The sequence below is a fragment of the Numenius arquata genome, chromosome 6, assembly GCF_964106895.1.
Source record: "Numenius arquata chromosome 6, bNumArq3.hap1.1, whole genome shotgun sequence".
NCBI lineage: Eukaryota > Metazoa > Chordata > Aves > Charadriiformes > Scolopacidae > Numenius > Numenius arquata.
Genome location: NC_133581.1, coordinates 13457302 through 13484612, shown reverse-complemented (window position 1 = coordinate 13484612; position 27311 = coordinate 13457302). Strand labels below are relative to the sequence as shown.

General features: G+C 43.9%; 1 protein-coding gene across 1 annotated transcript; it reads left to right on the top strand.

Annotated features, from left to right (window-relative positions):
- Positions 1–309: 309 nt before the first annotated feature.
- C6H11orf24 (chromosome 6 C11orf24 homolog) lies at positions 310–27035 on the top strand. The gene is made up of 6 exons (XM_074149796.1): positions 310–649; positions 1288–1410; positions 5462–5558; positions 20885–21123; positions 24048–24164; positions 25324–27035. The coding sequence occupies exons 4-6, from the start codon at positions 20967–20969 to the stop codon at positions 26382–26384; spliced, it is 1335 nt and encodes a 444-aa protein (XP_074005897.1). The 5' UTR covers positions 310–649; positions 1288–1410; positions 5462–5558; positions 20885–20966; the 3' UTR covers positions 26385–27035.
- Positions 27036–27311: the final 276 nt, after the last annotated feature.

Below are 27311 nucleotides of genomic sequence, written 5' to 3'. Positions count from 1 at the left end.
AACGCCCCCAGCCGCCGGTACCCGCGCTCGCGCCCCCAGGCCACTTCCGCCCCCTGCACCCTGGCCCAAACCCTGCCCCCTCAGTACACGCCACTTCCGCAGCAGGTAACCACGCCCCCAGCGCCCCGGTGTTTCCGGGGTGAGAAGCACTGCCTGCGCACGGCACGCTCCGCCCCCGCCGCGGGCGGAGGGGGCGGGGCCGGAGGGAAGGAGGGGCGTACAGGGGCGGGGCGTTAGGCGGGCAGACCAATGAGAGGCGGAGGGGGGCGTGTCGGGGGCGGGGCGAGGCCGTGGCATGTGTCGGGGCGCTGGGCGGCCCGGTTTTGCTCCTTCTCTGAGGGGGCGGCGGCGGCGCTGGGCGAGCGGCCGCCTCCGCCGGGGCGAGCGCCTCTTCCGCCCCGCTGCCCTGCGGCCGTGCACTCCGCCGAGCTCCACCACGTCGTGAGTGCGGGCGGGCCGTGGCTCGTCCTGGGCCTGGGGGAGCGGGGACGCGGGGGACACTGTGCAGGGGGAGCGGCGGCGCCGGGAGTCTCCGAGGAGGTGGCAAGGGAGCGGGTGTCGGTTTGAACCACTGCGGACCGCGGGAGGGACGGGTCGCCGCGGCCTGGGGGCGAGCAGGGACTCGGCAGCCGTTCCCATAAACTGCCACGTAAGTTGCAAATAAATTGACAAGTAAGTTGGACACCCCCCCTTAGCAGTCGTGGGAGGGATGAAGGGCCGGCTCTGCGGTCACCCCTTGCTCCCCTGCAGTGCAACGTGTCCCTGCTCGTAGGTGACTTTGTTCTCGGGGAGGTGGGAGTGGAGGGAACTCGGTTTCATTGCGGGGAAGAGAGCTGATTGACTCAGCAAGTAATTCACTGCCTGAAATGTAACATTTTTAGGCCCTGTGGGCCACCTGAGAAATATGGTGTCTGTAGCAGATCACCCTTATGCGTGGCATCACAGGTATGTAAAAATATCTTGTGTCTGAGTGAGTAACGTCGGGTGTGTACAATTGAGATTACCTTTGTAAATGGAATCCGGCTTTGTGTGGCGTTATACTGAAATCTTTTTCATCTTGTTGTACCTTAAGTAAAGGTTTTCAGTAGGTTTAACTGGACCCTGGGTGATGTTAGCAAGGTGTCAGCTGGAGTCCAGTAAATGGTAGGAAGAATAAATACTCTTCTTTGGCCAAGCTCTCAAATACCGCACGCTGCGGGGGTATTTTGTCTTAGAGGATCTTATTCTGGTAGATTCATTGAATCCCTTAACTTTCCCCTCTGCTGTCTCCCAAACTTTGTCTTCTAGGATTGGCAAAGAAAAATTCTGTCTTAGGATCCTGTCAAGCAAGGTGCCTGGATGTCCTACATGTTAGCTGACTGAATCCCTGCCAGGCTCGGTCATGCAACAGAACGCCTGTTTCCTGATAAAGTGAGTTAACTGGCTGCTTACTGGAGGAACAAACCCATAGAAATACTGATCGTCACCACCCTGAGCTAAGTTGCAGCCTTGCTGAGTGAGGTAAACTCACTGATAGCAAGCATTTGGTGCCCTTTAGACCTCAGAGGGTTTGTGACTGATCAGTAGGTTTGAAAACTAGGCTATAAGGCGCATGTTCATGCAGTGTCTCTCTCTCAAAAGTGCATGTATTTCTGTATTAATCTTACTTATCTACCATAATCATCTACTACTATATACATTAATGCAGTCCATTACATGGTAATGGATAGTTTAGAAGTAATCTATCCGTTTTTATTAACTTTCCTGTCTGAAGTACGTTAATGCAGTTACTGTGCATGTTTGCTGCTTAGTTCTAGTTTATATATAAATATAATGTGTGTATACACACATGTATTGTCTTAGGACTTTTCTGGGGGAAATTCCAGACTATGTACCTCTTTAACAAGTTGGTGCAGACATCTTTATTTTTTGTTTTAATTGTAAATTCCCTGATGGATTTATAAACCCATCTGCCAGAAAACAGACTTTACATCTGGTTATCTGCTATTGAAATTCTAATTGGCACATCCATGCAACCTTCAGCCTCTGCCTTCTCAGGGAAGACTCCTGGCACAGACTTTTCAAAGGCGATGGGAATAATTTGCAAGCATAATTTCAAGCTTCAATGCTGAAAAACATCCATGCTGAAGGCCTGACTTTTTCCGTTGTATGTGACTGACTAAATTTTCAAGGGAAAATGTCACAGGGACATTAAGGAATGGAGCTCTTTGTTTAAAGCAGTGCATGCTGGAAATGTCCAAAACTTTCCTTGAAGAAACCGTGAAGAATTGATTTGTTTGGGTAGAGTGTCTTGCCTCTTTTTGTGTTGGTTTTTTGTTGTTTTTTTTTTTTAAAGGCATGGATAAAACTCTTACCCATGAAGCTTTTAGTATGCAATTCTGCCGATGTCTCCCTGTGCTCTGACACACAGTGTTAACCCAGCACGTTCTGTGTATTGTCACCCGCGCTTGAACACAGCTTTATAAACTGAAAGCACCATAAGGCAGGTCCAGCAAGAGTTTATGCCAGCATATTTGTAGTAAAAAATTATGGGTGACCTGGATGTAGAAGGAATGAACTTGTTGCTCTGCTGCGTACCCATGAACCGGGTTTATCGCAGCGGCTGCTTCCACCCTGGCTGATGTCTATGTTCTGAGTGATGCTGGGCTTATGGCTCAGAGCAGTCGCGCGGATGGCTGGGTGTCATCCACATGCGTTTTCTCACAGCCCTCGTCTCCATATGGAGATCTTCCACATTGCCTGCATGCGTGTGCTGAGCAGCCATGCTCAGATCCATCTGCTCCGACCTGTTTGTGCTCTCATCGCTGGACCCCACATATAAGCATGTTCAGGCACCGCTAATGTCTGTTTTATATTTATCCTTGTCCTTTAATTCTTGCTTTGTGCTTGATACAAAGTTCTAATAGCAAGAGCAATTACGCACTGGGAAAGCTGGAGGAAAAAGCAGACAATTCACTGGCACTTGCCTGTAGATCCTCAGTGGCTGTGCATTGCTATGGCTCCCTTGCAGAGCAATGACAGCCCGCACCAGCTGGCCATTTGCCCTTTGAAGTATTTCAATTGGGATTGTATACCTTTCTGAAGGAGATGTTCATCCCTAGGAACACAGAGCTGGTACAAAGTTCATTTGTGCGGTAGATGAGATACCCTTCCAACCTTCCCCCCACCCCCAGCACAGTAATTGCTGGATGAAATTCCATGGCTTTTGCTGCACCAGGAGCCAAACTAAGTGGTCTTTGTGGCTTTTTTCCTCCTACCCTTAAAAGTTCTGGGAGGGCAATATCCTTACTGCATGTGCTGTTGCTGGATGCCATCTGGCTCAGCAAGGTTACTTCCCTTCCTGGCTTCCAGCCTGTCCTGCAGGTGTAACCATCATTCCCCACCTGTCAATGATACCCAGGGGAAGGACTACCAAAGGGCTGTTGACTTTGTTGACTGGGAAGCTAAGAAGTCCTGTAAAGTAAACTTTCTTTTGAGTTCATTCCTCCTGTCAATTCTGCTCCCTTGGACTAAAGTTGTGGTCCCCTTTTAACAACTTAGACTTGGAGGAGTCAGTGGAGCTTGTGAGTTGACAGCTGGGGCATAAAGGTGCTGCTGGCACTGCAGGGACGGTAGCAATGCTGAAAATGAGTGCAGGTGGGAGCACTTTCTTTGGAAATGTTGTTTGCAGCTCCTCCAGCTTTTGACTGCTGGCAATCCAAGGAGGTCACTGTGCAGGTAAGGTGCCCAGGGTGCCTGTGGTACAGCAATCTGTCTAGGAAAGGACAACGTATCTCCAGCATGTACAGGGGACCCCCTTCTTGAAGAAATGTCTGCATGGACATTGCCGCTTTTTCCTGTGAGCAAATTATCCAACAAAAGCAAGTGGCAAGAAGTACAGAAGTGGGTTTTAAGGCTCAGTGGAACCACGTGCTTGCCTTGCTGGTGTGTAAAGCAGGACTTAGTCGCTTGCTGTTGTGCTATCTGGCTTCCTTGTTGCTTTGATTCTTTAAGTGTATTTGTGGAAACCCTGCATGTATCTGATGGCTCTTCTGTGCTGTTATTGTGATTATCACTGAAATGAGGTTTCCTCTGGGCAATTTTGAATGTCGATCAACATAGGTGCCAAAACTTCTGGCAGTCTTCCATTGCCTTTGCTGGCTTTGTTTTTCTTTGCCATTGTGGGCTCCACCTCAAGGATCAGATCTTGGGTTTCAGTGCTGCTGGGAGATGGGGGTGCTACTGTGCTGACACCACATTGGTGCTGTGCAGTGTCATTGGACAGGACACCCGATGGCTGCGTTGTCATGGGAGAGCTAGTCTTCAAATGCACTCTGCAGAACATGAGATCTCTGGAATGACTGTGAGAGCCTGTATTTTCCATCATGTCCTTTCCTCCCAGCTCACATGATAACTTGGCAACCGTTTGGAAAGCACATTGGGTGCTTGTTTGTTTTTTTTTTTTTCTTGTAAGAAAATGTTGTATGAAGAAAGGAGCAGAGGGCAGAGAGCCAGGGATTGGGGTACTTGTTTATTTGCAGCCAGCTGGACCACCCCCCAATGCATGTGGCAGGACCCACAGTCCATCTGTACATCATGCACCTGCTTGAGGAACCAGCTGGGTCCTCCATTTGAGCAGGAAGTTAGGTCTGCACAGTTGGTGTGGGTTGCAGTTGCTCACCCAGATTATCTCTGTACGTCGCCACAGCTCCTGTCATCTTTGCTTGGGGAGTCTCAGTTGAGCTGTGTCCCCTAAAGGACAACTAAATTGTGCTCTGCAGATGTGACTATGGAGTGTCCAGGCTCCCATAGCTATCTCCTTATTCCCTAATAACTACACAGAGAGGGAAGGCGAGGTTGTCTGCCTACAAGGGCCATTTTTTTTTTTATTTATTGAGGCATTCAAAAAGTTCAGTTCACAACCATCACTGCTTTTGCTAATAATGACCCTCTTGCCTCTGACTGTCCAGGAGGGCGTTGGGATTGCCTTCCCTGAGCTCCAGCTGACTTGGTGCCAGGCCTGGAGAACTGCATTTTCAGCAAAACACTTGAGCGCATACTTCAGAGAAGGCGTGCTGCTTTTAATTTCTTTTATTAAAAAAAAAAAAAAAGCAGTGACAAAAAAGTGATTTGATGAAATTTGCATTGAATTTTGCATATATATTTTTATTGGATTTATATTTGTTTGGCTTGGGGAGACTTTGCAGCATTTTAACTAAATCTGGGTTTAAATCCACTTAAGTTAAACTCCCAGTACATGTGTGGGGAGACCAGGATAAAATCTCATTAATTTTAATAGGATTAAGCATGTTCTTCTGCTGAGTCGTCTTCTCTATCTTTCTTCTTTGGCTTCTCTGTATTGAAAAGCAGGATAAACCTTACCACTCTTCCATCTCTTTGTGAAAACGCTATGACAGTCTAGAGAAGTGGCTCTCTGGTTGCATACAATAATATTTTACACTTTTTTTTTCTATGCTTTCAGCTGTAGTCTTACTGTATCCAGGCTTTTATTGGCTTTTGCTTCCCCTAAAGGTGCAATAATTCCTGACAGCAAGAAAACAGTTACAACGGTTTGCCTGGTAAGTTTCTACACTCAATTTGTTTGGTTTCCCTCTGGATGGATTTGAAACTGCTGTGAAACAAGTCCATTAGTAGAGGGAAATTTTGTAGAAGTTAGCAGAAACTTAAGCATGTGAGGAGGGATGGAGGCAAAATTCATCCCTATTCATGAAGCAGGAATACACTGAAGAACAGGGAACAAAGGTAGAAGTGTTATGAATGCAAACTGGTTGAGGGGGAATATTGGGGACCATATAAGTCAAGCAAGCCATTAACTGGAGAGGAAGCTAATTTCGTGCATTTGTGTTACCTCTTCATTTCCTCATTTCTTGCTGTACATCATCCCCTGAATCTTACTATTGACTATTTTTGATTTGTATGTGACTTATGTTATAGGACCATTCGTCTTCCCCCTCCTTCAGAAAAGACAAACCCCACAGCAGGTATTTCTGGATGTTCCTGGGATGCTCTTAATGACACTCTTACTAAATATATGCTTTCATAGGAAAAGTAGACTGTCTTGTAGCTCATGCACTAAGCTGGATTTCAAGAGGCTTGATTTTCATTTCCAGCTCTGACCAGTTCTTCCTATAGCTATATACAAACGTCTCAGTCTTCTCATGCCTCTTTTTCAACCCTGTGAGATAAGGGAGGGTTGGTCTATCTTGCCTATGCTCTTTCAAACTGATACCCTGTTGTGCTGTGGACTGACCCATGTTACAAAGATTTGGTTGGTGTATTTGTGTCAGTAAAGCTCCTTTACATCATCCTTTTGATGAAACTTTACATCATCAGTGTGTCTTTTTGTTGGCAGTACCGTCTGGACTTAAGTTCCCATATGTAATTAAAAAAGGAGAGCACGGTGGCAAAGAAGCTCTCTAATTTTTTTTTGCCATAAGGTAAACAGGAGATTGGCTTATTAAGGGCGTCAGGGATGGGAGTTTCTGGTGGGTAAAAAATGCCCAGTGACAAGCAAAGAGCATTTACTCCCTAGATCTGTACCCACAGTAAATGGGTGCTAGTCTAGTTGTTAGCAATACTTATTGCTTACTAAGTTATAAACGCTTTTTTTGCTGCCATTCTCAGCTGTCCTGATCGGGGTTTTTCCTGCTGCAAACAGTTTTCTTTTCAGTTTTCATTTCTTCCTGTTTCTAAAGCTCTTTGTATCCTAGCTGATCTTGAAAGATATGCTGTCACTAGGATTTCACAGCAATTTCTGTGAATCTTCATGTGGGTTTCTGACACTCTTTGACCTGATGAGGCTTAAAAAAGGAGTAATGTGCTTCCCTCCTTTAAACGAAAACATTCTATACCCAAGTTCCGTTTTAAAAAAAAAAAAAAAAATGTTTGGAAAATATCTTTTTCATGAGCATGATGGAAAGTGCTGGGACTGTAGGCACGAACAGATGGTCTGAGTGTGAAAACTTGAGGTCAGCTTTGAAAAGAGCAAACATGCTCCCTCATCAAGTGTTTTTTGTCGTTAGTCCTTTGTGTTAATGAATTCTGAGTATCTAGAGCTTTACAAAATGTGCAAGACCTATTTAAAATTTCCAGTCCCTTTTTATGGCGAGGCTCTTGTGGGATAGTCACAGTAACTTCTTTGGTTTGTGATACGGATGATGTAGAGTCTTTACAATGTCTGCTTAGGCTGATGTAGAACTGTTAAGCCTAATGTATCTCAGATGCTTTCCATGCCTGGAAATGGCTTTGTTTGCAAAAGCAGAAGCTCTTGTGTTGTCTCAACATGGTACTGCTATGCAGAACTCCTTTAGAAAGAAGTGCAAGTGCTATGGCTGAAGACCACCTCTCACCTGATAATGGAGCATATGCCCTTGAAGGTGACAGTTCTTCCTGACAAGTGTATTAAGCGGTATCAAATGGCCATTAGTGTAGTCCTTATGAACTTTCATTTCTACATTTCTAGAGGCTTCTGTTCTTGAATTGGTGTTGCAACTTCTGTTCTGGGAGTCTCTCTTATGAGGAAAGACTGAGAGAGCTGGGACTGCTCAGCTTGGAGAAGTGAAGGCTCAGGGGGATCTTATCAATGTATGTAAACACATGAAGGGAGAGTGCTCTTTTCAGTGGTGCCCAGTGACAGGACCAAAGGCAATGGACACAAACTGAAACACCGGAGGTTCCCTCTGAACATCAGGAAACGCTTTGTCACTGTGCAGGTGGCTGAGTCCTGGCACAGGTTGCCCAGGAAGGTTGTGGAGTCTTCTGGAGATACTTAAAAGCCATCTGGACATGGCCTTGGGCAGTTGGCCATAGGTGGCACTGCTTGAGCAAGGGGGTTGGACCAGATGACCTCCAGAGGTTCCTTCCAAACTCAACCGTTCTGTGATTCTGTGAAAATTTGTGCAGAGCACTTCTTTAATACCTAACTGGAAGTCATAACTCTGGCCAAGCTACCTGGTGCAAAATAGACATAGTTTGCATGGTGTAGGTTTCCATGTCTCTAGAAATGCTTCTAGCCTTTGTCATCTGAACTGTATGTCCACAAACACCACTACTTCTGAGCCTCTATTAAAAATGGTGCAGTGGACATTTGATTAATAAGAGCCGAAGGACTCGTTCATCAGTCAGCTTATTGTGCTATGTTAGTGGACCTTAAGTGCATGAGGCTATCTGCATGAAGTAGAAGCAGAGGTCTAGTCTAGTACTGTCTTCAACAGTGACCAGTAGTGTTGGATAGAGACATCTTCCAACACTATCATAAGACATTATGGCGGTTCAGTTATAAGCCAATATCCTCCCACTATTCCCTTTCTCTTCAAATCTTTTGTGCATGTTGAATAGCAGAGGCCCCAGCACAGATCTCTGGAACTTCACTGGTGGCCACTTGTCCTCGTGAAAACCTAAAGCTTCTTTCTGCTTTGTTTCCTTTTCTAATCAATTACCAGTCCATACAAAAGCCTTTCTGTGTAGCCAACAGCATCTTAGTTTGCATTAGAACTTTGAAATAGTCCCTTACCAAAAACCTTTCTACAAATCCACATGTAATGAATAGCTTCCAAGATTTTAGATATGAAAGATAACTTTCTGCTACAAAAGCTGTGTTGACTCTGCCTGAAGCCATGAAGCAAGGCGGTAATTGACACCAAGAACAATTATATTTTCATCTATGATGTTGTTTTTCAAAGGATGGCCAACAGGTTTACATTTGCCTTGTAGATATGGCAGGATCCATGTGTTCTGGCTGCAGTGACCATCTCTGAGATGGCTGGCGTAGGCATGTGCTGTGGCTGAAATGCATCACTGACAACATCTGGAGTATACCTGGCTCTAGTGGGCACATTTTGGGCAGTGAAGCCAGCAGAGGAATGCAACGTCATGAGTCTGCCAGTGGTTGCATAACTTAATTTTATGTAGGTCACAGGTTCCATTAGTTCTGCGAGACTTATTCTCATGTATAAAGTTAAAACATGTGCTTTGTGTGTTTGAAGAATTGCTGCCTACGGCAGATATGCTGACATGGAAACAGCTGATAACATTCTTCAGGGACACTTGCTGTTTGAGTTTGAGAAGCACGTGGCCTGGATGGAGCTGTAATGCAGATGGCTTTTGTTACCAGCTGACTTGAAAAGCACTGAAGTTGGGTTTGTTTTTTGTTTAGCAAACAGCTTTTGACTGGATCTGGTGTATTCATAAGATTCACGTTTGTTGCTTTTCTGCCCATTGCAAAGGGAGCAAGGATTTTTAGGCTTTGAAAACCTTGCTATGTCTGGAAGCTGGATATGTGTTGATGCAGTGAAATCCATTCAGTGAATAAACAGCTGTAATAGAAATGGATTTCTGGTGCTGATAGCCCGTCCTCATAAGGAATATCTGAATGAAAGAGTTTTAGAGTAAAATATATACAGGAAATGCTGGTGAGGTGGGGAGTTTTGTGAGTTTTGGTTGCTTTTTTGGCAAGCAGGTCTTTCTGGGTGGTATGTTCTCTACTTGGTCTTTGACCCCTCTGAAAGTGGAAACAGATGTAATGCAAACAAGTGGGCAAGCTGTCCTCTGGGACTTGACTGAAAACTGTAAACCCTTCTGCTAAATGAGCTCTTAGGTTATTGCATGTCTTGGGACAAATTTGTTTGCAGAGGCATATTGAAATCAGTAAGATGACACCTGCAGAGGTTCCTTCTAGAGTTAAAATGCATGCTCCAAAATTGTGATTCATTGGGTATATCCCACGGCATGCTGAAGCATTCACATTTACAGTTGCTTCTGAGTCAGATACAGTGAATGCCATCCGGTGAACATGCAGCTGTAACACTGGATTTCATATGGCAATTCAAGTTGGACTTGTTTTTCTGATGTCTTGTTCTGAGGGTCCTAAATGTGCTTTAAAGGATGAGACTAAGGAAGAGTTGTACCTTAGTGCTGGCCATCTGGGTCCTCACTCTTCTGCATTTATAGCCTTTCCTCATTACAGGCTTGCAGAGACTCCAGCAGCAAACTGGATTTCGAGGCAGGACATGCATGTTAATTCAAGTGTGAATTATTTAATTCTTGGCATGTCTATTGTTTTGTATCTGATTTCATTCAGTTACAGCCTGTTCTACCTCTTGTTTCCTGACCTATAATGGTGTTCTGCTGCGATCTGATGATATCAGACAGGTTTCCATTGGATTATGTTGGACCCGAAGTATTCAAAACACCATTTGGCGTATCGAAGCGAGCAGTATTAGTGGCTAGTGGTAAGCGAGCAGTACTTGCAGTGCGCCTTTCACGTTTGTCCTTATCCTTGTTTTTGTTGTCCGTGCTTGGACAACCTCCCTCTGACAGTCTTTTGACCTAGATAATTAGTGTATGCTGAGCTATGTATGAGCTAGTGTATGCCAGGGTGGGCTGTTCTTGCTAGTATTTTGGCTTTTCTAGTTCACTGTTCCTCATTTCACGATCAGAGCATCTTTGGCATAAAATCAGTAGCCAGAAGTTTCTAATGGGTTCAGCCTGTGCTGCTGACCAGAAGGTCACAACTTCTGGAGGATTAAGAATAACCTCTTGTTTTTTGTTTTGAGTCCAGGTGTTACAAGTTGAGAGTGAGATTTCAACTTTGTTTTTTTCCATATTCTGTTGCTGTACTGCTGAGCAAAAATTGAAGACTGAGGAAAGCACAGAGGCATCCAGGAGTACTTCGGAAAATATCTGTATTCAGACCCCATTTGTCCAGTAAAATACAGAACATGAGAGAGATTATGGGTAAACATATACAGTTTTTCACTTCCGTGTCTTTGATATAAATTAAACTGATGTTTGTGGTAGTTGTAATAGCTCTTGGTGAGCTGCTCTGCTGACTGTAGGTGCCCATGGTATTCAGGTAACCCTATGGAACAGTTTTGGAGTCCCCATTAGCAGCAGCAGCAGCAGACAGACAGACCTTGCATATCGAGCTCAGAAAGGTTCAGAAGAACCTGCTACTGCTGTACAGTCCCTCTTCCATGTTCACCCCAGAGGGGTGCTTTGTACAAAGACATTTGTACTGATAAAGCTTTGAGGAGCTCAAACCAAGCTTTTTTTTTTTCACTTTGACCTATTAATCAGTTAGCATTAGGACTCAAAACCTAAATGAATTCCTCTGAAACTGAAAAGAGGGAACCTAGAACAAGGTAGGGGAGCACAACTGCTGCTCTGTTGCTGCCTCAGAGACACAAGACCCAAGAGCTGGGCTGAAGCACTTCTACAAATGTTCCCTTGGCAGCCATGGACATCCACGAGAGTAAGGAGAAGGAAGGGTGTTTTCCCTTTAGGTTCTTATGGACCATAGGTTTAAATTCAGGTTGGTGCATGACTTGAAGACTTACTGGCTATGAAGAACCTACCAGAGGGAAGGCCAGCAAGGATGAGGAGAGCTGCTTCTGCATTCGATTATCCCTTTGTTAGGGAAAAAATAGACTTGGCTAAGCTTCCCCACCTACCCTGCTCATGTGATTTCCACATCTTTCAAGCTGTCAAAATCACAAAGCAGGGAGGCATGTGCCAGCAACCTTCGTTTGGTATTGCTGTAAATGTCTTCCTGGCTTGGACAGTTTGTGAAGAATCTTTTGATTTGTGCTAATGTATATATGGTGAAAAGCTCCCCAGTATCATATTGTGTTGTGATAAGCTGGAATGTCTTTTTGCTGCATCTCGCCTGAGAGACATTCCATATAAAGCAGCCTTTGTTTTGTAGCTACAGCTGTTGCTAGCTTAAAAAGAAGAAACCTCCTATAATCTAGGAGCCTTCAGGTATGTTTGCTCCTGAGGCTAACTGGAGGTGGAGGCACATATCTTCCGGTTTGTTATTTTTTTTTGTTGGGGTTTTTTTTTTTTAATTTTCCATATTTCAGGATATGCACAAAGATCCTACTTCCTTGCAGAAAGGAGAAATAGCCAAAAATGCTTTCCTTCCTTCCAGTTCTTTTAGCACTGAGCAGAAGTTCCCCTTCAGTCATTGCACTGGGACCATGTTTTGGCTGTCCAGGCTCTCTGATCTTTCTTCTCCATTCCTAAGCTCTCCACAGCGTTGCCTGATGCTTTTGTAACATATGGTGCCATCACTGCTGTGCGTAACTCTGCTCAAAACCATGCACAGGCTTAAATTCCTGAACAAACTTGCAGAACCTTGTGTTCTGGATGAAGATGTGTCTTCTGTTTCTACATGCCTAAAATTAGTACTACAGCTATGTGAATCTATAGAGAAGCATAATGATTTCTCAAAAATATCTGGAATGAAAGACAGCATTGAAACTATCAACTTCAGTGAAATTTAACTTGACCTGTATTGCTAGGAAATTGCTGACTGCGGTAAAATTCTGCAGGGCAGGAGGTGGGTGGGTGACCAGACTTCAACACATCGGAAGTTTTATTTGCTCCAAAAGTAACACTTGGTTAATTGTACCTTCAGGCTGAAGTCACTGCTTGTTTAAGTCTCTGTTAGCTCCAGACTTGGCAGTTTTGAATTTAATAGCACCTTGGACACAATTTATTCTTGTGCGTGTACGCTGTGCTGGTTCTAGCTTCTAATGGCATCTCTTGCCAAGCGTAAAGCACCCAGGCTGCAGAGTACCTGCTTCTGCACACACTTAGAGAAACCCAAATCATGAGCTTGCCTTTTACCTTTCCTGATCTCCTCTGCTCTGTATTAGCTCAATGGCTGCAGAGGTCATGTGGGAGCCCACTGGGATGGTTCCTTGGAGGGTCTTGTTGAAAGCTGTTTAATATACCCTGCATGCGATCTCCTGTTCCCATGAGACAACAGCATGTCTGAAAATTTGCTAGCTGCTTTGGGTGTGGATCAGACCAGGGAAGGTTGCAGTTGAGCCATAGTGCACATTTTTATTGCTTGGAGGTACTTTTGTTGACAGATTTATTGTCCAGTCACAGCTTTATGCAGTTAGCCTTTGGCAGTTCATTTTTCTTTATATTAAAACTGGATTGTTTCACATATTCCGAAACAAGCCACATTTTCATAAATGAAATAGCTGTCTGGCCATTTTTCACAGGAAAATTGTCCCACTGAGTAGTACTTCTCACCATCTGAACTGCAGAACATGGCATTAATGTGAGTGAGAAAGGATGATGGATGGGTGATGCTGGTTTGGGGGTTTTAGGCTTTAACATTTATTTTCTCAGAGGCAAAGTGTGATGGCCATGAAGCTTCAATGGTGCCAGCGTGGGCTGTCCTCGTTAGTGGGGTAACAGATGCGTAAGCTGTCTGCCTTGTGCCCTGAGAGAAGAATGCGGGTGGGGAACTGAAGCATGGAAAGATGGAGATGGGTAAAGCTGGTAATATTCAAAACAAAATTAGCTAAAAAAGCCCACCCACAAAAACCGCTGTGGCTAAATGTGCCAAAGATTGTGAATCTGAGCCCTGCATCTCTTCCACAGGAAGCTGGAAGCGGGGAAGGAGCCCAGGCTCAGATTATGTCACTGTCAGATATGGGCTTTAACCACTAAAACCTCCTTCCCCTCTGGGTTCCTGGTAGGGAAAGGAAAATTGAGCAAGCCGCTGCAAATCTTGAACCTGAAGAATATACAGCACTTCAGTATCTGTGTGAATGAGGTCTGCTGTTCAGAGCTTGCAATTAATCCACCTTCTTACATAGAAATAGCTTTCCGTTTCTTTTGCGGGAGTGTGGCGATGGTGACCTTGCAGATCTGCTGTTCCTCATGAGCTTTGCACAGCCTTGGCCCCGTGTAACATAGTGTGCCTTTGTCAGCATGGAGCCTGAAGTGCTTTATACTTGTGAAAGTTTCATGTGTTGGCCAAATCCAAGTGTGATCACAGAGTTTCTCGGCAAAACTTGGCATTTCTCCTCTTTGAAAGACACTTTAAGGTGTTTGTTCTATTCATGCAGAGCATCTTGAAAGTCCTGATCTATTATGTTTGGCCATTTACAAGCAGAAGAACGGATTTTCTTGCAGAGAGTAATATTACTTACAGAAAGCAGCTGGAGAAATACTTTAGCAGCTGCAAACCTATTTTTAAAAGCACTATTTCCACACCAGTCTTCCCAGAGGATGCAGCAACCTTCTCAGAAGCTGTCTGCTCAGTGACAATGAATTGTTCCTTGCTCTCTGGCTTAATAGCTCCCATCTAAGTTGGTCAGATGTGAATCTAGAGGGTGTGTTGGGTGCGCTGAGCAAGGATGTTGTCTCTGCTCTTTTGGCTTTATTGTTTGCAGCTGTTGGCATCTTTTGGCTCATCATTTTGGCTGAAGCTTGTAGATGCTGCTGTAGGCATCGCAGTCACCTTTCCTGTGGGGTGTGTGTCATGCAGATTGATGGGAGATTCGGCCATAGATGGGGACTACGCTACAAACTGAAGGAGGTGTTGTTCTTAACAGGTTCCAGCGTGATGCAGTCTGTGTGGACTTCCTGGTTTTGTAGGATTTTTAAAAATCTTTTTTTTGTGGACACGTATGAGGAGAAACATCAAAAAAGGCAGCAGCAGCCCAAATCGATGTCTATCCAATACCCTATTCTGCCTGCTGAAGTGAGGAGTGTGCCTGCTAATGTGGAGGGATGTGTCAGCACTTCTGTAACACATGGTCAGCTGTGTGGTGTTATGCTCTGGATAAGTTGTATGGTAGGAGAAGGAATATAAGTGATGTTCTTCTGGACCCGAGCTGGCAATGTTTCTTCTCCAAATCACATTTCAGAACATGTGTAACTTGGGTCCTACTGTTGCAGCAGATCAGCCTCGAATGCTCTGCTGGCTTCATGTCAGCCCCAGGTGTTTTCAGATGCAGCTTGTTGGTCACCATCCTAGCCTGTCTGAGGTACTCATGAGATAAGACTTGGTGATTTCCAGGCACATTTTCCTTCAAAACTCCTTCTGAAAGTATGGAACTACGTATGTCCCACCTCAGTCATCCTCCCAGAGGAGCATTTTGTAAATACTGGAAATGGTGGGGTCATGGAGAGCCTGTATTGGGGCAGCAAAAGGACTTTTGACTGTTGTATCCTGGGTTTTCTAAGGAACTGGAAACGGTTCATGCTGTGCAGACGTCTTGGGAAGTCAAAGGAACTGTGTCCAGACCAGGGACCTAGTAATGCATTTCCTCCCCTGTAATCTCTAATGCTTCTCTGCTTAACAACCTCTGTTCGGTTTGTTCTTCATTGTTGGTAGCACAGGACATTTTGTAGAAACAGCTTTGTAACTTTCTTTGGGAGCCAAAAGAACTTAAGGGCTCTAAAGCTGCCATTCAGAGAATGATATAATTTCATCTGGTCATGCTCAGCTGACAGTGGGTCAGCCTCATGTTCCTTAGTGCTGGCCCTTCTGTCTCCAGACCTTTCTACAGGTGCAGCTTCAGCCTTGGAGATAAGCTTGGGAAGCCAAAAGCTTCTCAAGATTATGGTACAGATTCCTTGCCTCCTGCATTCTAGCCTCGATTCACAAAATGATATGTGCTTGTCTTCCCTTAGCAAAATGTGCTTTAAATCTGTTTTTGTAAATAATGAACTGTAAAACTCGTTTTCAGAGCTGACGACACATAAAGTGATTAGCAGCAATTGCAAGTTGAAAACAGGCCTTACGTCTTCTCAATTTGATAGGACAGTAGCATCATTGTCTGCAATAGGTATTCCACCCTTGTTTTCCCCGCTTTGTTGTTACACTGAGGATAGAAGATTTCTTTGCAGCTCTTTGACCTTATTTCATGCCTAGTCTGTGCATGCTTGTAAGTATGAATTTTGGGGCAGTCTTTGCTGGCTCTTTGATGACAGCTTGAAGGAGCATGTTGTTGCCCTAAATGATTTGTTTTGCTCACTTTGTACCTGTGATCTCTAACACGCACAGTCTTTATTTCCACTTTTTTTTTTTTTTGTCTAGTTCTACATCTCTCCTTTTGCCTTGGTGCAGCCACTGCATGCGCCTTGCAGCTGCTTAACCAGGAGCAGGTGAGGCTGGCTGGGAGGGCACGGAGGCAGGGGGTTTAAGTTCGAGAGGCTTTACTCTGCTCTTACAGCATTACCCAAATCAATGTTGTTTGAAATGCTTTGATTATTTTTTTTAATTCTTTTTATTTTGGCACAAATTCCTTGGCTGAAGCACAGGGAAGGGAGCAAGAAGGGAGGAACGCTTCTGAAACCCAGCAAGCAATGCCCTCTGGATATGTGTGTGTGTGTACATTGCAAAGTCATCAGTCACTCAGTTGTTGATTCAAAGTTATTCTGGTTTTCCAGTGGGCTTGTTCCCTGCTGAGTTATAGCCACAGATGGTAGAAGTAAACTTTGCATTTTTCGGAGTGTAGTCCTTACCTAGATTTTATTTGTTGCTGTCTTTTGTGGTTTGGTTTGATTTTCAATTTCCTTGGGGATGGCATACAGATGGAGAAGGTAGTGCTCAAAGAGCGAATTTTGCCCTTATTTCTGAGAATTACTTCTGATGGGAACAGTAGTGTTTATCTCTTCCTTCGTGTTGTCTCCAACAGCCAGAGAATGGTTCCTTCTGGGGAGCAACATGATGTGGATAAGAAGCTTTAGCTGGTGCTTTTCTGAGATGTAGGTATGTGGGGTGCGTGCTCAGTGGGGTCTCTGAGTACAAATGGAGCCACGTGGGACTGGCTGGAAGTGTGATGGGAAGGCAGAAATAAAGCTTATTTCTTGTAAAGCTTGTAATTATAAAAGGCAGTTAAGTTGGGAAAAGTGATCTGCAAGTAAATGTCGCTCTTGTTCTGGATGTATGGGATTGTGCTAAGGTGGAAGAGGCTAAAAAATTCCAACCCCCAGCTGGAGGTTCTGATACTTAATACAGCGTCCCAAGCATCATCTGGACTGCATCAAGATATGACTGCATCTGGTTATCCCCTTGCTGGACTTGGAAATAATCTGTTTGCTTGTCTGCTGTACTTACAGTCTGTGTATTGTGTTTGTCTACTTCACACACTCACTCTGCAATTCATAAAGGGTTTTTTTATAGTTGGCTAAAAAACATTTAAAATTAAGTTTGAATTTAGCACCTTGGGGGGAGGGATTATCATTTGGCCCTGAGGAGACCTTGTTGAGTGAGAGGGAAAAGGGAGACAAACCCTTTTTGTTTGAGCGCGATGTGTCCCCCATAACCAATGCTGGCCTAATCCAGAAAGGCTGCCGGGTGCTTCGGAAGAGGAGAGGGGCATTTACTGGGATTTTGCTTTCCTCTGGAGCTGTTGCAGTCAAGTGGGACCAAAGTCAGCTGTGATGCGAAGAACTTCTGGTGTGTTAATGTGGTTGGGGATACCAAACATCTCTACATAGGGGACAGCCAGCCATGTTAATGCAACTGCTTCTAGACACTGAATGTGATCAACATTTGGTCTTACAAATATATGTAGTTCTTGGGTCAGCTGAGATTAATTAAGATTATTTTATTTGTCCTATAAGACTGAGATTATAACAATAATAATAATATTTATGCATAGATATAATGCTATATCTGCATTTCCAAAATGCAATGGGAGATGTTTATTCTTTGAGGGTTGGTTAGTATAACTACAAAAGGAATAGTAAAGGTAAATAGGAAAACAGCCTACCTATAAGAAAGTGCTCTCTGTTCATATTCATTGCTGTTTTTCTTTACTATTTTCTTTAAAACAGTGAATGCATACATTATTGCACAGCCAATTCATTCTCAAGGTCACTTCTTAGGCTATAAAATATTGCTTCTTGTAAGCCTTTTATCTTGAAAAGGGACAGCAAACAGCAGTTAGACTCGCTTTCATATGTAAAATGTGAAATTTACCCTTAATATTATCTATTTTTTCTTTTTTTCTGTGAGTCAGATACTGCTTGCCGAATATCTGCCTGTGAACTGTGAACTTTACAAAAAGTGTACTTATTTCTGCGTCACGTGGTGGGAGTGCAGGTTGACAAATGATGCTCCGAGTGTCTTGGTGAGGTACCTACAGTGTCCTTGAGGGAACCCAAATCCCTTGCTTTAAGCTGAAGGTCTCAGAGTTTAAACCAAAGTTCCTTCTCTAGGAAAATCTCTTGTGGGCAGAGTATTTCACATCTTTCCTTGCTTTCCCCTTGCTTCCAGTCTTGTCAACTGGAGTTTTCAATGGTTAAATTGCAGCATATGCTAAGAGTGTGCTAAAGGCTTAAGAAAAACTTGTGGAAGTGCCTTGTAATTCAGAACAGTGGGAGTAGTACTGAAGTTATCTTGGCTGAATAACACAAATTCATATTACCAAGTCCCTTTGGAAAATGTGGGGCTGCTTTCCTGAGCAGGTGATGCCTGTGTATTGTGGTGCGGGGGCTATGGTTGTGTATCGCACGGGTCATATCCTCTCCTGCACTGATTCTTTCAAGTCCTGCTAAGGTGCACTTGGAAGAGCAAGTGATGAGAAGGAATGAGCAAGGTCAGTCTGCGTTGTGCAAGCACAGCGTGAAATGGGAGACCCCAGCGAAGCTGGTGCTGGCTGGGTACCAGGCGCAGTCTCTGGTACACAGGACTAGATGGGGCTGGTGAGCTGCCTTTCACTGCCAAGACTTCTGCTGTCAGGTCAGACTTGTGGAAATATTTCCAGCTGCCAGGTGAGGTGACCCAGGCATGAACTTCTGGCTGCAGTGAGAAACCTGCTTGCACAAAATGATCATGAAGTATGCACGTTTGTTCCAGGGAGAAAGCCACAGAGGAGCACACGAGCTAAGGTCAGTGGTGCCCATACCCTACAGTCCAGTCCTTTTAGGCTCCCTTCCTCTTTGGGAGAGAAGACGATGTAGAAATGTTCCATCTATTCTCAACAGGCAAAATAACTCTTTTTACTAGAATAAATAAAAGGGCAGGAATCATAGAATCATAGAACGGTAAGAGTTGGAAGGGACCTTAAAGATCATTGAGTTCCAACCCCCCTGCCATGGCCAGGGACACCTCCCACTAGGCCAGGTTGCTCAAAGGCCCATCCAGCCCGGCCTTGAACACCTCCAGGGATGGGGCATCCACAACTTCCCTGGGCAACCTGTTCCAGTGTCTCACCATCGTCAGAGTAAAAAATTTCTTCCTAATATCTAATCAAAATCTACTCTCTTTCAGTTTAAAACTGTTACCCCTTGTCCTATCGCTACACTCCCTGTTAAAGAGTCCCTCCCCATCTTTCCTGTAGGCCCGCTTTAAGTACTAGAAGGCCGCTATAAGGTCTCCCCGGAGCCTTCTCTTGTCCAGGCTGAACAACCCCAACTCTCTCAGCCTGTCTTCATAGGAGAGGTGCTCCAGCCCTCTGATCATCTTCATGGCCCTTCTCTGGACTCACTTTAATGGTCCATGTCCTTCTTGTGTTGGGGGCCCCAGAGCTGGATGCAGTACTCCAGATGGGGTCTCACGAGAGCAGAGTAGATGTTCCCTTTATCTGCCCCACTGCGTGAAAGTGCCCTTATGTTGGGGAGGAAGGAGGCTTTGAGTTCCTTAGGGAACTTGTGCAGTGACTACGGATGCTGAATTTGAGACACTGCGTTTTACTATCAAGTTTTGTCCCCATCTTTGACTCTTTAATAGGCCTGTAAGTTGTGCGTCCTCTGCAAAGCTTGGGGTAGCTGTTTGTACTTCACCCTTTCTCAGGCAGGGTGGTTTTCAGGCTAAAACTTAGTTACCCTGTTCAGGGCTTTAGAACGTAGATTAAGGAGGAAAGTTTGGAAACAAAAATTTCGTGGTATGAAGCATCAAAATGTTGCAATCCGAGAGTCAAAGGTAATAAGTGTTATCTTCAGCTTTCTTGGAGGAAAAAAAGGCTATTACTCAGGTTCTTAAATTCACAACTGCGGTTGGGTTTGGAGTTGAGAGCTCAGGGTGAAACTTCTTGCATGGATGGCTAAATCAGGGTCTTGTGTGTGTTACTGATGACTGTTGGATGTTTTTCATTATGCTATTTATACCATTCACGCATGCTGCTCATTCTGTGGTGTGAACTGCCTTTATGTCTTCAACTGCGGTCACCTTTGAGATGTCATGCAAAGTTGAATCTCAACACTCTTTGAAGGCCATGACATTTCTCTTCATAACTGCAGGATGAGGACTCAACCTTGCTTCATCGATGAGAAGGAGTGTTGCCCTTTAAGAACTACTTAGGGAAGAAATTTTCAATTGGTCTGGTTCAGGCTGAACTGTTTGGAAGCTCATATAAAGCTTTAAAAAGTCTTGGAAACAAGAGGGTAAATCCGGGTAGAAGCTGATGTGCGAAGTCAATGGGAGCTGCTCCAGTGACTTCAAGGATGAGAGCCCATCCATTGGGACAGAGTCTTGTGCGTGCTTTGGTAATGAATAAAAGACATTGCCTATTTATTGTTTTATGTGGGGAAATGTGGGCACGAATCTTCTTCAGTAACAGCTGATGTCTGTGTAATATTTTGGAAGACCTGAAATACTGGCTTTTGCTTGTTTTCCGTCAAAGTTTCTTTTAGCTTTTTGCAATGAACAGGAAAATCAAAGCAGGAATCAACTAAGGTTGATGCTTAGTTTTGACTAACTTGGTGTAAAGGCAGGGCCAGGACTATAGTTCCCCATATTATCAGTGTGCTAAAGCTAGTGCAGACAGCTCTGCTGAGCCTGGGAACAACATTACAGAGTGAGTGAAAAGGCATCATGTCCCTGCTGCCTTACACCTGTGGGCTTTGAGTGGCTTTGTACACATGGCTTTTGACTTGAGCTGTTCACCGTTGGAGCCTGAGGGAAGAAGAGCAAAGTACCCTTTCCAAAGAAAGAGCCTCTCGGTGAATTTGGGAATGGTCTTGTCTTTTCCTGCCTCTACATCGTTGCCTGTATGTTGTGTGTAATGATACTTGCCTGCCTTCTGTACTTTTTTTTTTTATCCCTACTCCTGCTGATAGGAGTGTGTTTAGTAGAGCACTCCTTTGATATGATTTGATAATTTTTTCTTCTTTTTTTTAATAGGTATATGGCAGTGGATCTGAAAGTGATATAAGAAAGAATTGCTCCTGAGAAGAGAAGCCTCCCTGCAAGGCCAACCCTAAAGATGTGGACTGCCATTGTATTCTTCCTGCTGATTTCCTTCTGTATATGTGAACACAGGTTTTCTGTCCTGAAAGGGAAAGGAGTCCATGTAGTACAAATACACAGGCTTACAACTGAAAAGCAGTGCAGGCAGGCTTGTCAAAGCCCAGGTGCTTCAGGTGAGATTCTTGTCCCTTAGCTGGAATTCCAGCTGCGTTTTCTGTTCCTTAAAGGTCTCCTCTGCTCCCCTGACAACTATCTTTTTTAATTCCAGTTGTTTACAGGCATTTACAGTTATGGCTTCTCTGTGTAGTCCTGTGGTGCTAAATAACTTATGACAGCTTTGGTTAAATTGAATCCAGAGCAACCATTTCCCAGGGCCCTTCTAGCTTCTGTAAGAAACAACATGCATGTGTGCTTGGTATGCACTGGTAGCATGCAAACAGTGTTAGGTCACTTGACTTGAAGAATGATTATTCCATGCTGCCAGATGTTTGCAAGTGAACAGTGCTGTTGTAGACAGCTGCACTGGAATGAGTAGTCTTTACTCATTGGTATTTATGTGTGTTTTTTCTGCCTTAGAAGAAACCAGTTGTATTCTGCAACCCAACACAGGGTTAAGCAAATCTGGGGAGATAAGAGCTTTCTTCTGTCTAACTCTGGGATGTCTTTAAAAAGCATTAGACTTCTTAATGAGTCTTTCAGAGTTGTCCTTATGAAGGTCCCTATCTTATCTAGCCCCATGTGAAGAGTTTGTAGCACCTACAAACAACTGGTGATGCTGTGGTGAAGATGAGACCTTGGCTCAGGTGGATGAATGTTTGACACTCAGATTGATAGGAACATCATAAAGATGCCTTTTTTTAATGCCCAGTAGTTTCAAACCTTTATTTTAAAAATAACATATCACTTCATAGTGGAAAGAAAGTACCTTTAAGCTAAGCATTTTATTTAGGAGGTAAAATATGAGTGGGTTTGTCGCCCAGGCACCAGAACTGTGAAATCTTCAGCTTTTACTTTTTAAGTTGGTAAACCCTGGAGAGGTGACACATTCACACTGACTGCTGACTGTTAGGGTCTGTAGCACTGCATGTTTGTCTGTTCCACTTGAGAATCTCTAAACATGGTGCACATGTCATCTTCACCTCCTGGTATCTTGATAAGGGTAGACAAGGTACTATCAGCTGCCTCTTCCAGAGGAGGGACATAAGGAATTTAGTTAGTCTGTGATCAGGTCTGGGAGATTATCTGAGTGCATGATTTCCCCTATTGCTGGCTTCAACCACTTTTTTTGTACCCTTCACCTTGTTTTCTCCTGATGTGTTTTGTACAGAGCACGTCCAGTTGAGTGTTAGCTTTGGGCAGAGGGGGTTGAGCTTCTAGAATTAGGTGACCCACTACATCTTCAGGAATCCATGCAAAACTAAACGCACAAGCTAAACCTTTTCAGGTTTTATGTTCTGTATTAAACCCACTGGAGCAGTTTAATTCCTATTTGTTACTTGATGGCCAGTCTCTTGCACTACCTGGTGTCAAGGGAGATGGAAAAGATACAAACTCTTGGCATAAATGTATAGCCATGTGCAGAGAGAGAAGGGCCCGAAATGTCTTTTTTCTTTTTCTTTTTCTTTTTTATGATTAGCTTTGGGGTTTAAGATCAGCTTTACTAGTCTTGTTCTCCATTCCCACTTCCCCAAGTATATTTATTTTTGTGCTTTCTTTTATTACAAGCATGAGGCCTGAGACTTAGATGTCGGAATATTTACACCTATGCACCTATGTCAGTAAAGGAGCAGTGATTGTTTTTTTTTTTTAAGATATTATAGTGTGAAGTTGCAGGCCAAGGTTGCATGGGGAGATGTCTTCATAGCTACATTGCTTGGAGAAGTGGAAAAATAACATTCCTAGCTGGCTAGGTTTTATTCTGTAGATGTAATTTATATCCTCACTGACATAACATCACCAACTTAGAGAAGTAGCGCAACTATCACAAAAAGAACTGCTTTTGCCAGTACATTCGCATCTCAGATGTGCCCTGTAGAAAAGGGAATGGTTGCTGGTCTAGCTATTCCAGCATCGCCTTTGAATATCCACAGCAGAGGCCAGGGTACGTAGTTAGCAAACATATCATAAAACAATTGTACTAATATCATGAGACAGTTTGACACTTCAATTGCATGCCAGTAAAAGCAGCAAAACTTTCTAGGGCTCACAGCACGGGTAGTAACTCCAAACTCTGTATGTTGTGTAGTGCAATGGGTTCAAGTCTCCAGATGCTGCTAGGGTAAGTCATTTACACGATGGAGAAAATGCCCATCTTAGCAAAGATCTGGCAATCCAGGATTTGCAGATGTCTGGTGAGCACAGTGAACCTGTGTTGGGAGGTAAGATAAACTCATGCTCTTCCCTTTTCATCCCCAGCCATAGGAGTACTAATCAGTCCAGCTCGGTAGAGGTACCTGGTTCTCCTGGGGAGAAACAGGGGAGTCATGAGCAGCTGGATACCATCCTGATGGCAGCAGAAACCAGGCTGCTTTAACTATCGTGACCCCATTAGTCTCTTGACCTTTATGAACTGACTGACTCAGATATGTAGCCGATGCAAGATATGCTGCTTGCTTTTTGTTTTTCCCTTCCCAATAAATGAGAAATGTCACAATTTACAGTAGTAGATAGTCTGCGTTTCTTCACTAGCATAGCTTACTGAGTGAGGGACAGGAGGTGGGGCTGGAATTTGGGTACATCCAAACATTGCTTTCATTTCTGAGGAGTGGATTGTAATTTCTTGAAGGGCTACTGCTGTATCTCCTGCTCTGTGTGCCTTGAAACTTTTAATTTTATCGCATTTAAGTATCATTTTTTAAAGGCTTTGAGTGGTTCCGTACATTTTCACAGCCTCTGCCTTTGCCTTCTGTGATTTGGGCGTTGCCTCCGTTCACAGCTCTCCATTTGGCCACTACTAAGGCTGAGTCAGGATCCTTTCAGGCCAGACCTTCCAGCTATTTTTTTTTTTAATTTTATTTTTTAAATTCTTTAATTGCAGCCGTGAAGTAGTGTGTTCAATATACTCTCTATAGCAACTCTCTTTCTCTGCTCTTTTCAGGTAACCATCACTGTAATTGGTCTGTGCCCTACCAGAATCACTGCATCCTCTTGCGTTGTCACCAGCTGAGCGTGTGCCAGAATGCCGGAGAACAGGACGTCAAAGGTCTGCTTGGAGGTAATGCCATGCTAAATCCAGGATCCTGGTCCTTTTGCTTTAAATGCCTATGTGTAGACCTTGACTGGCTTTCAGCTGAGGGAGGTGGGTTGTGAAATGCCTGCAGGATGATTCTGTAGGTAAAGTCAGTTCACTGAAGAACTGTTTCACTAGTTTCTGAAGGGCTCTGGCCCTCACATGTGCATGATGGGTCTTTGAGTAACTTTTGTAACTGTTACCGAGTAACAGTTTGGCTCTGTGTTGAAGACATCATTCATTCAAGCCAGTTGCACTCCACACGCTATCCTTTGGAAAATAAAGACATAACAATTTATATTTTTTTTAAAAGAAAATGTGTTGGCATTGTTTTTTCTGTGATTGCCAGGATTTTGTGCCAGAGGCAGCAGGCTGCTTCTATAATCAGAGCAGCCTTAGCAGTAATTGCTCATGGTGACTTTCCAGTGCCAGGGTCTTCAATTTCAATTAAGTGACACAATAACAAAACAGAGTTTGCTGGTAATTGGGGAAATCAATCTTCTAAATTATGTTTCAAGAGTTCACTGTACCCAAGTTTAAAAAAAGAAAGTGTGTTCATGGTTCTTTTGGGTTGGCAAACGTTTCTCTGCAACGTAGCAACCAGACCTGTGATAAGCAGATGGGATTTATGTCACTATAAATCTAGATCACTAGTCGTGAAGGAAATTCTTCTGAAATATGAAGGTGTAAGTGGAAATTTCCACTTAGTTTTGAAAAGTGAAAGTTACAAATCTAAGGATGAAGGCTTTGGTGATGCTATGTAACTTTAAAAGCATGAGTTGTCTTTTCAGGAGCTGGCACTTGCAACGCTGCTCCTGTTGATAATGTGCTTCTGCATTGTACCTCTGTACTTCATTTACCCCCCTTCTGTGGAATTAATTCCCTGGTTGGGAAAATGCCAGAGGTCTGTGGCAAAAAAAAACAATGAAAAAAAAAAAACAACCCCACCCAAAACCCAAAGGGATTATGTGCAATAAAGGCAAGGGTCTGAGTTTTCATGTTCTTAACTTCAGAACTGATTTATTCCGGGTGTACTATGCTTACTGCAGAATGCGTGTTCTGGTTTGCATGTTGGGGGTATGAGATCAGATTTGAGCTTGAGAGTTTTATTCTTATGAAATTCATTGGTTTTGTCTTTTTGAAGAAATTGTCAGTGAGAAAAGGGAAACAGTTCTGTTTCACCACCAAAGCAATCCACAAAAAAAGAAGAGGATGGTGAATAAACAGGTTGACCAATACAACATGGAAAACCTGTTTTCCTCAACTGCTTGGACTCGCAAGATTCACTTAAGGCATTTGCTTGGGTTTGAGAGTGAAGATGTAGCAACAAATGCAAGAAAAACATTTGCAACCACTGCCACGACCACCACTGCCACGACCACCACTGCCACGACCACCACTGCCACGACCACCACTGCCACGACCACCACTGCCACAGCCGTAACAACAAACGTTACAGATGCAGCTGTCCTCACTACAGCTTATGAAACAACTGCCAATGCCTCAAATGCTGAAGCCATGTCATCCAATGCCTCTTCTCCTACTTACGGTAACATCTCTGCTTCCACTTCCAGCCATGTCACCAAGCTCGTGACCACCACTGAAAAATCAGGAAATAATAGCTCCGTCTCAGTATTGTCCCCCTCTTCTCCTTCTGCTCCCCTTACTGTAATTTCTGAAGCAAGTACTCAAATACATCAAACAGAGCAGTTTAACCCAGACATCATCCCCACCAGCCCTCCCCGCTCTACTAGCCCCACCACTGTTGGAGCTGGCCCAAAGACACTGAACACAACATTGACCACCCTTATCTCACAGGATGCAGGAACATCTTCCACCGCTTCCACTCGTGCCATGGTTTTAACTACTGCCTCTGCAGCAGAAACTACGACTGGGCATCGGATAAAGCCAACATCTCACATTTTTTCAACAACCACAGCTCTAGCAGGTGCACCCAAAACAACAGCTTCAGGCCTTGCAGAAACTCAGGACAGGGACAATGAGTATCTTCTCATTGCCGCCCAGCCCCTGACTCAGTACTTGGTGGATAAGAGTTCGCTTCTTGCAGTGCTTTTAGTTGGTACAGTTTTTTTCATAACTGTTATAGTTCTTTTCCTTATGCAGGCCTACGAGAGCTACAAGAAGAAGGACTATACACAAGTGGATTACCTTATCAACGGAATGTATGTGGACTCAGAGATGTGAATGGGTGGGGAAAAAAAAAGCGGGCAGAGAGATGGAAAGGAAATTGAAAGCCTGCCTGACTTATTTTTTTTCCTATTTGCCTATAAAACAAACTGAAAAGTGCTTCCAAATCTACTTCTGGTGCAATTGAGGAGAAATGCCATGTACTGTATTAAGAAAAATATATATATTTTTTATTCAACTGCACAGCAGGTTGCTGTAAAAAAAAAAAAGTAGTAATTTTTAAACTTCCATAATGCACAATAGCTTTCACCATTATTTTTCATAGCAAAACAAACTTAACAAGAGGTAAGCTGTCATTTTCAGAAAATGCTATGGCGCTTTTTCAGCTGTTTACAGTGCGAGTTCCCTGTGTTTCGTTCATTTCATGTGCTCCTCTGAAAACAGAGCAAAGGATGCTCTCACCTTTTGCAAAGTGCTCTGAATTTGCCGGATGAGAAGTATGGAGTAATGCTGCAACAGGGAATTTCTAATCCAGTGTGTGTCATGTTTCAGTATGCTTCTTGCTTCTAAAGAGGTCTGTTTACAAGGCATTGTAAACTCTGTTTACTGCTAACCCAAGATATCTTTTCACCACAGAGCAGATGGTTTAAGAGCCTCTGCACTTAAAGGATCTTATTTTTGTATTCACTTAATAAACGGGCCCTGGAAGGGCATATCTTGTTGCATTTCTCTTTTCATTCCTGTCCCTGCCAGTTCAGAAGCAGGCAAGTGGGCTTTTGGGGCTTAAGCAAATAAGGTCTCCTGAAATATACCAAGTATGGGGTCTTTGAAGACCTGACTGGAAGTATGGACATATCACAGAAGATGCTGATCATCTTCCAGGGTACAACTGCTGTAATTTTCGAGCAGTATGCTGCCAGCCTCCCAGGTATGCAGACTCATTCACTGCTTATTGTCTCATGTGTAGAGCACCAGGCTCTGTTT

Coding starts and splice junctions, on each gene's coding strand:
- C6H11orf24 (XM_074149796.1), top strand. CDS start 20,967: ATGTGGACTGCCATTGTATTCTTCCTGCTGATTTCCTTCTGTATATGT. Junction 21,124..24,047: donor TCAAAGCCCAGGTGCTTCAG/GTGAGATTCTTG, acceptor TGCTCTTTTCAG/GTAACCATCACTGTAATTGG. Junction 24,165..25,323: donor CGTCAAAGGTCTGCTTGGAG/GTAATGCCATGC, acceptor GTCTTTTTGAAG/AAATTGTCAGTGAGAAAAGG.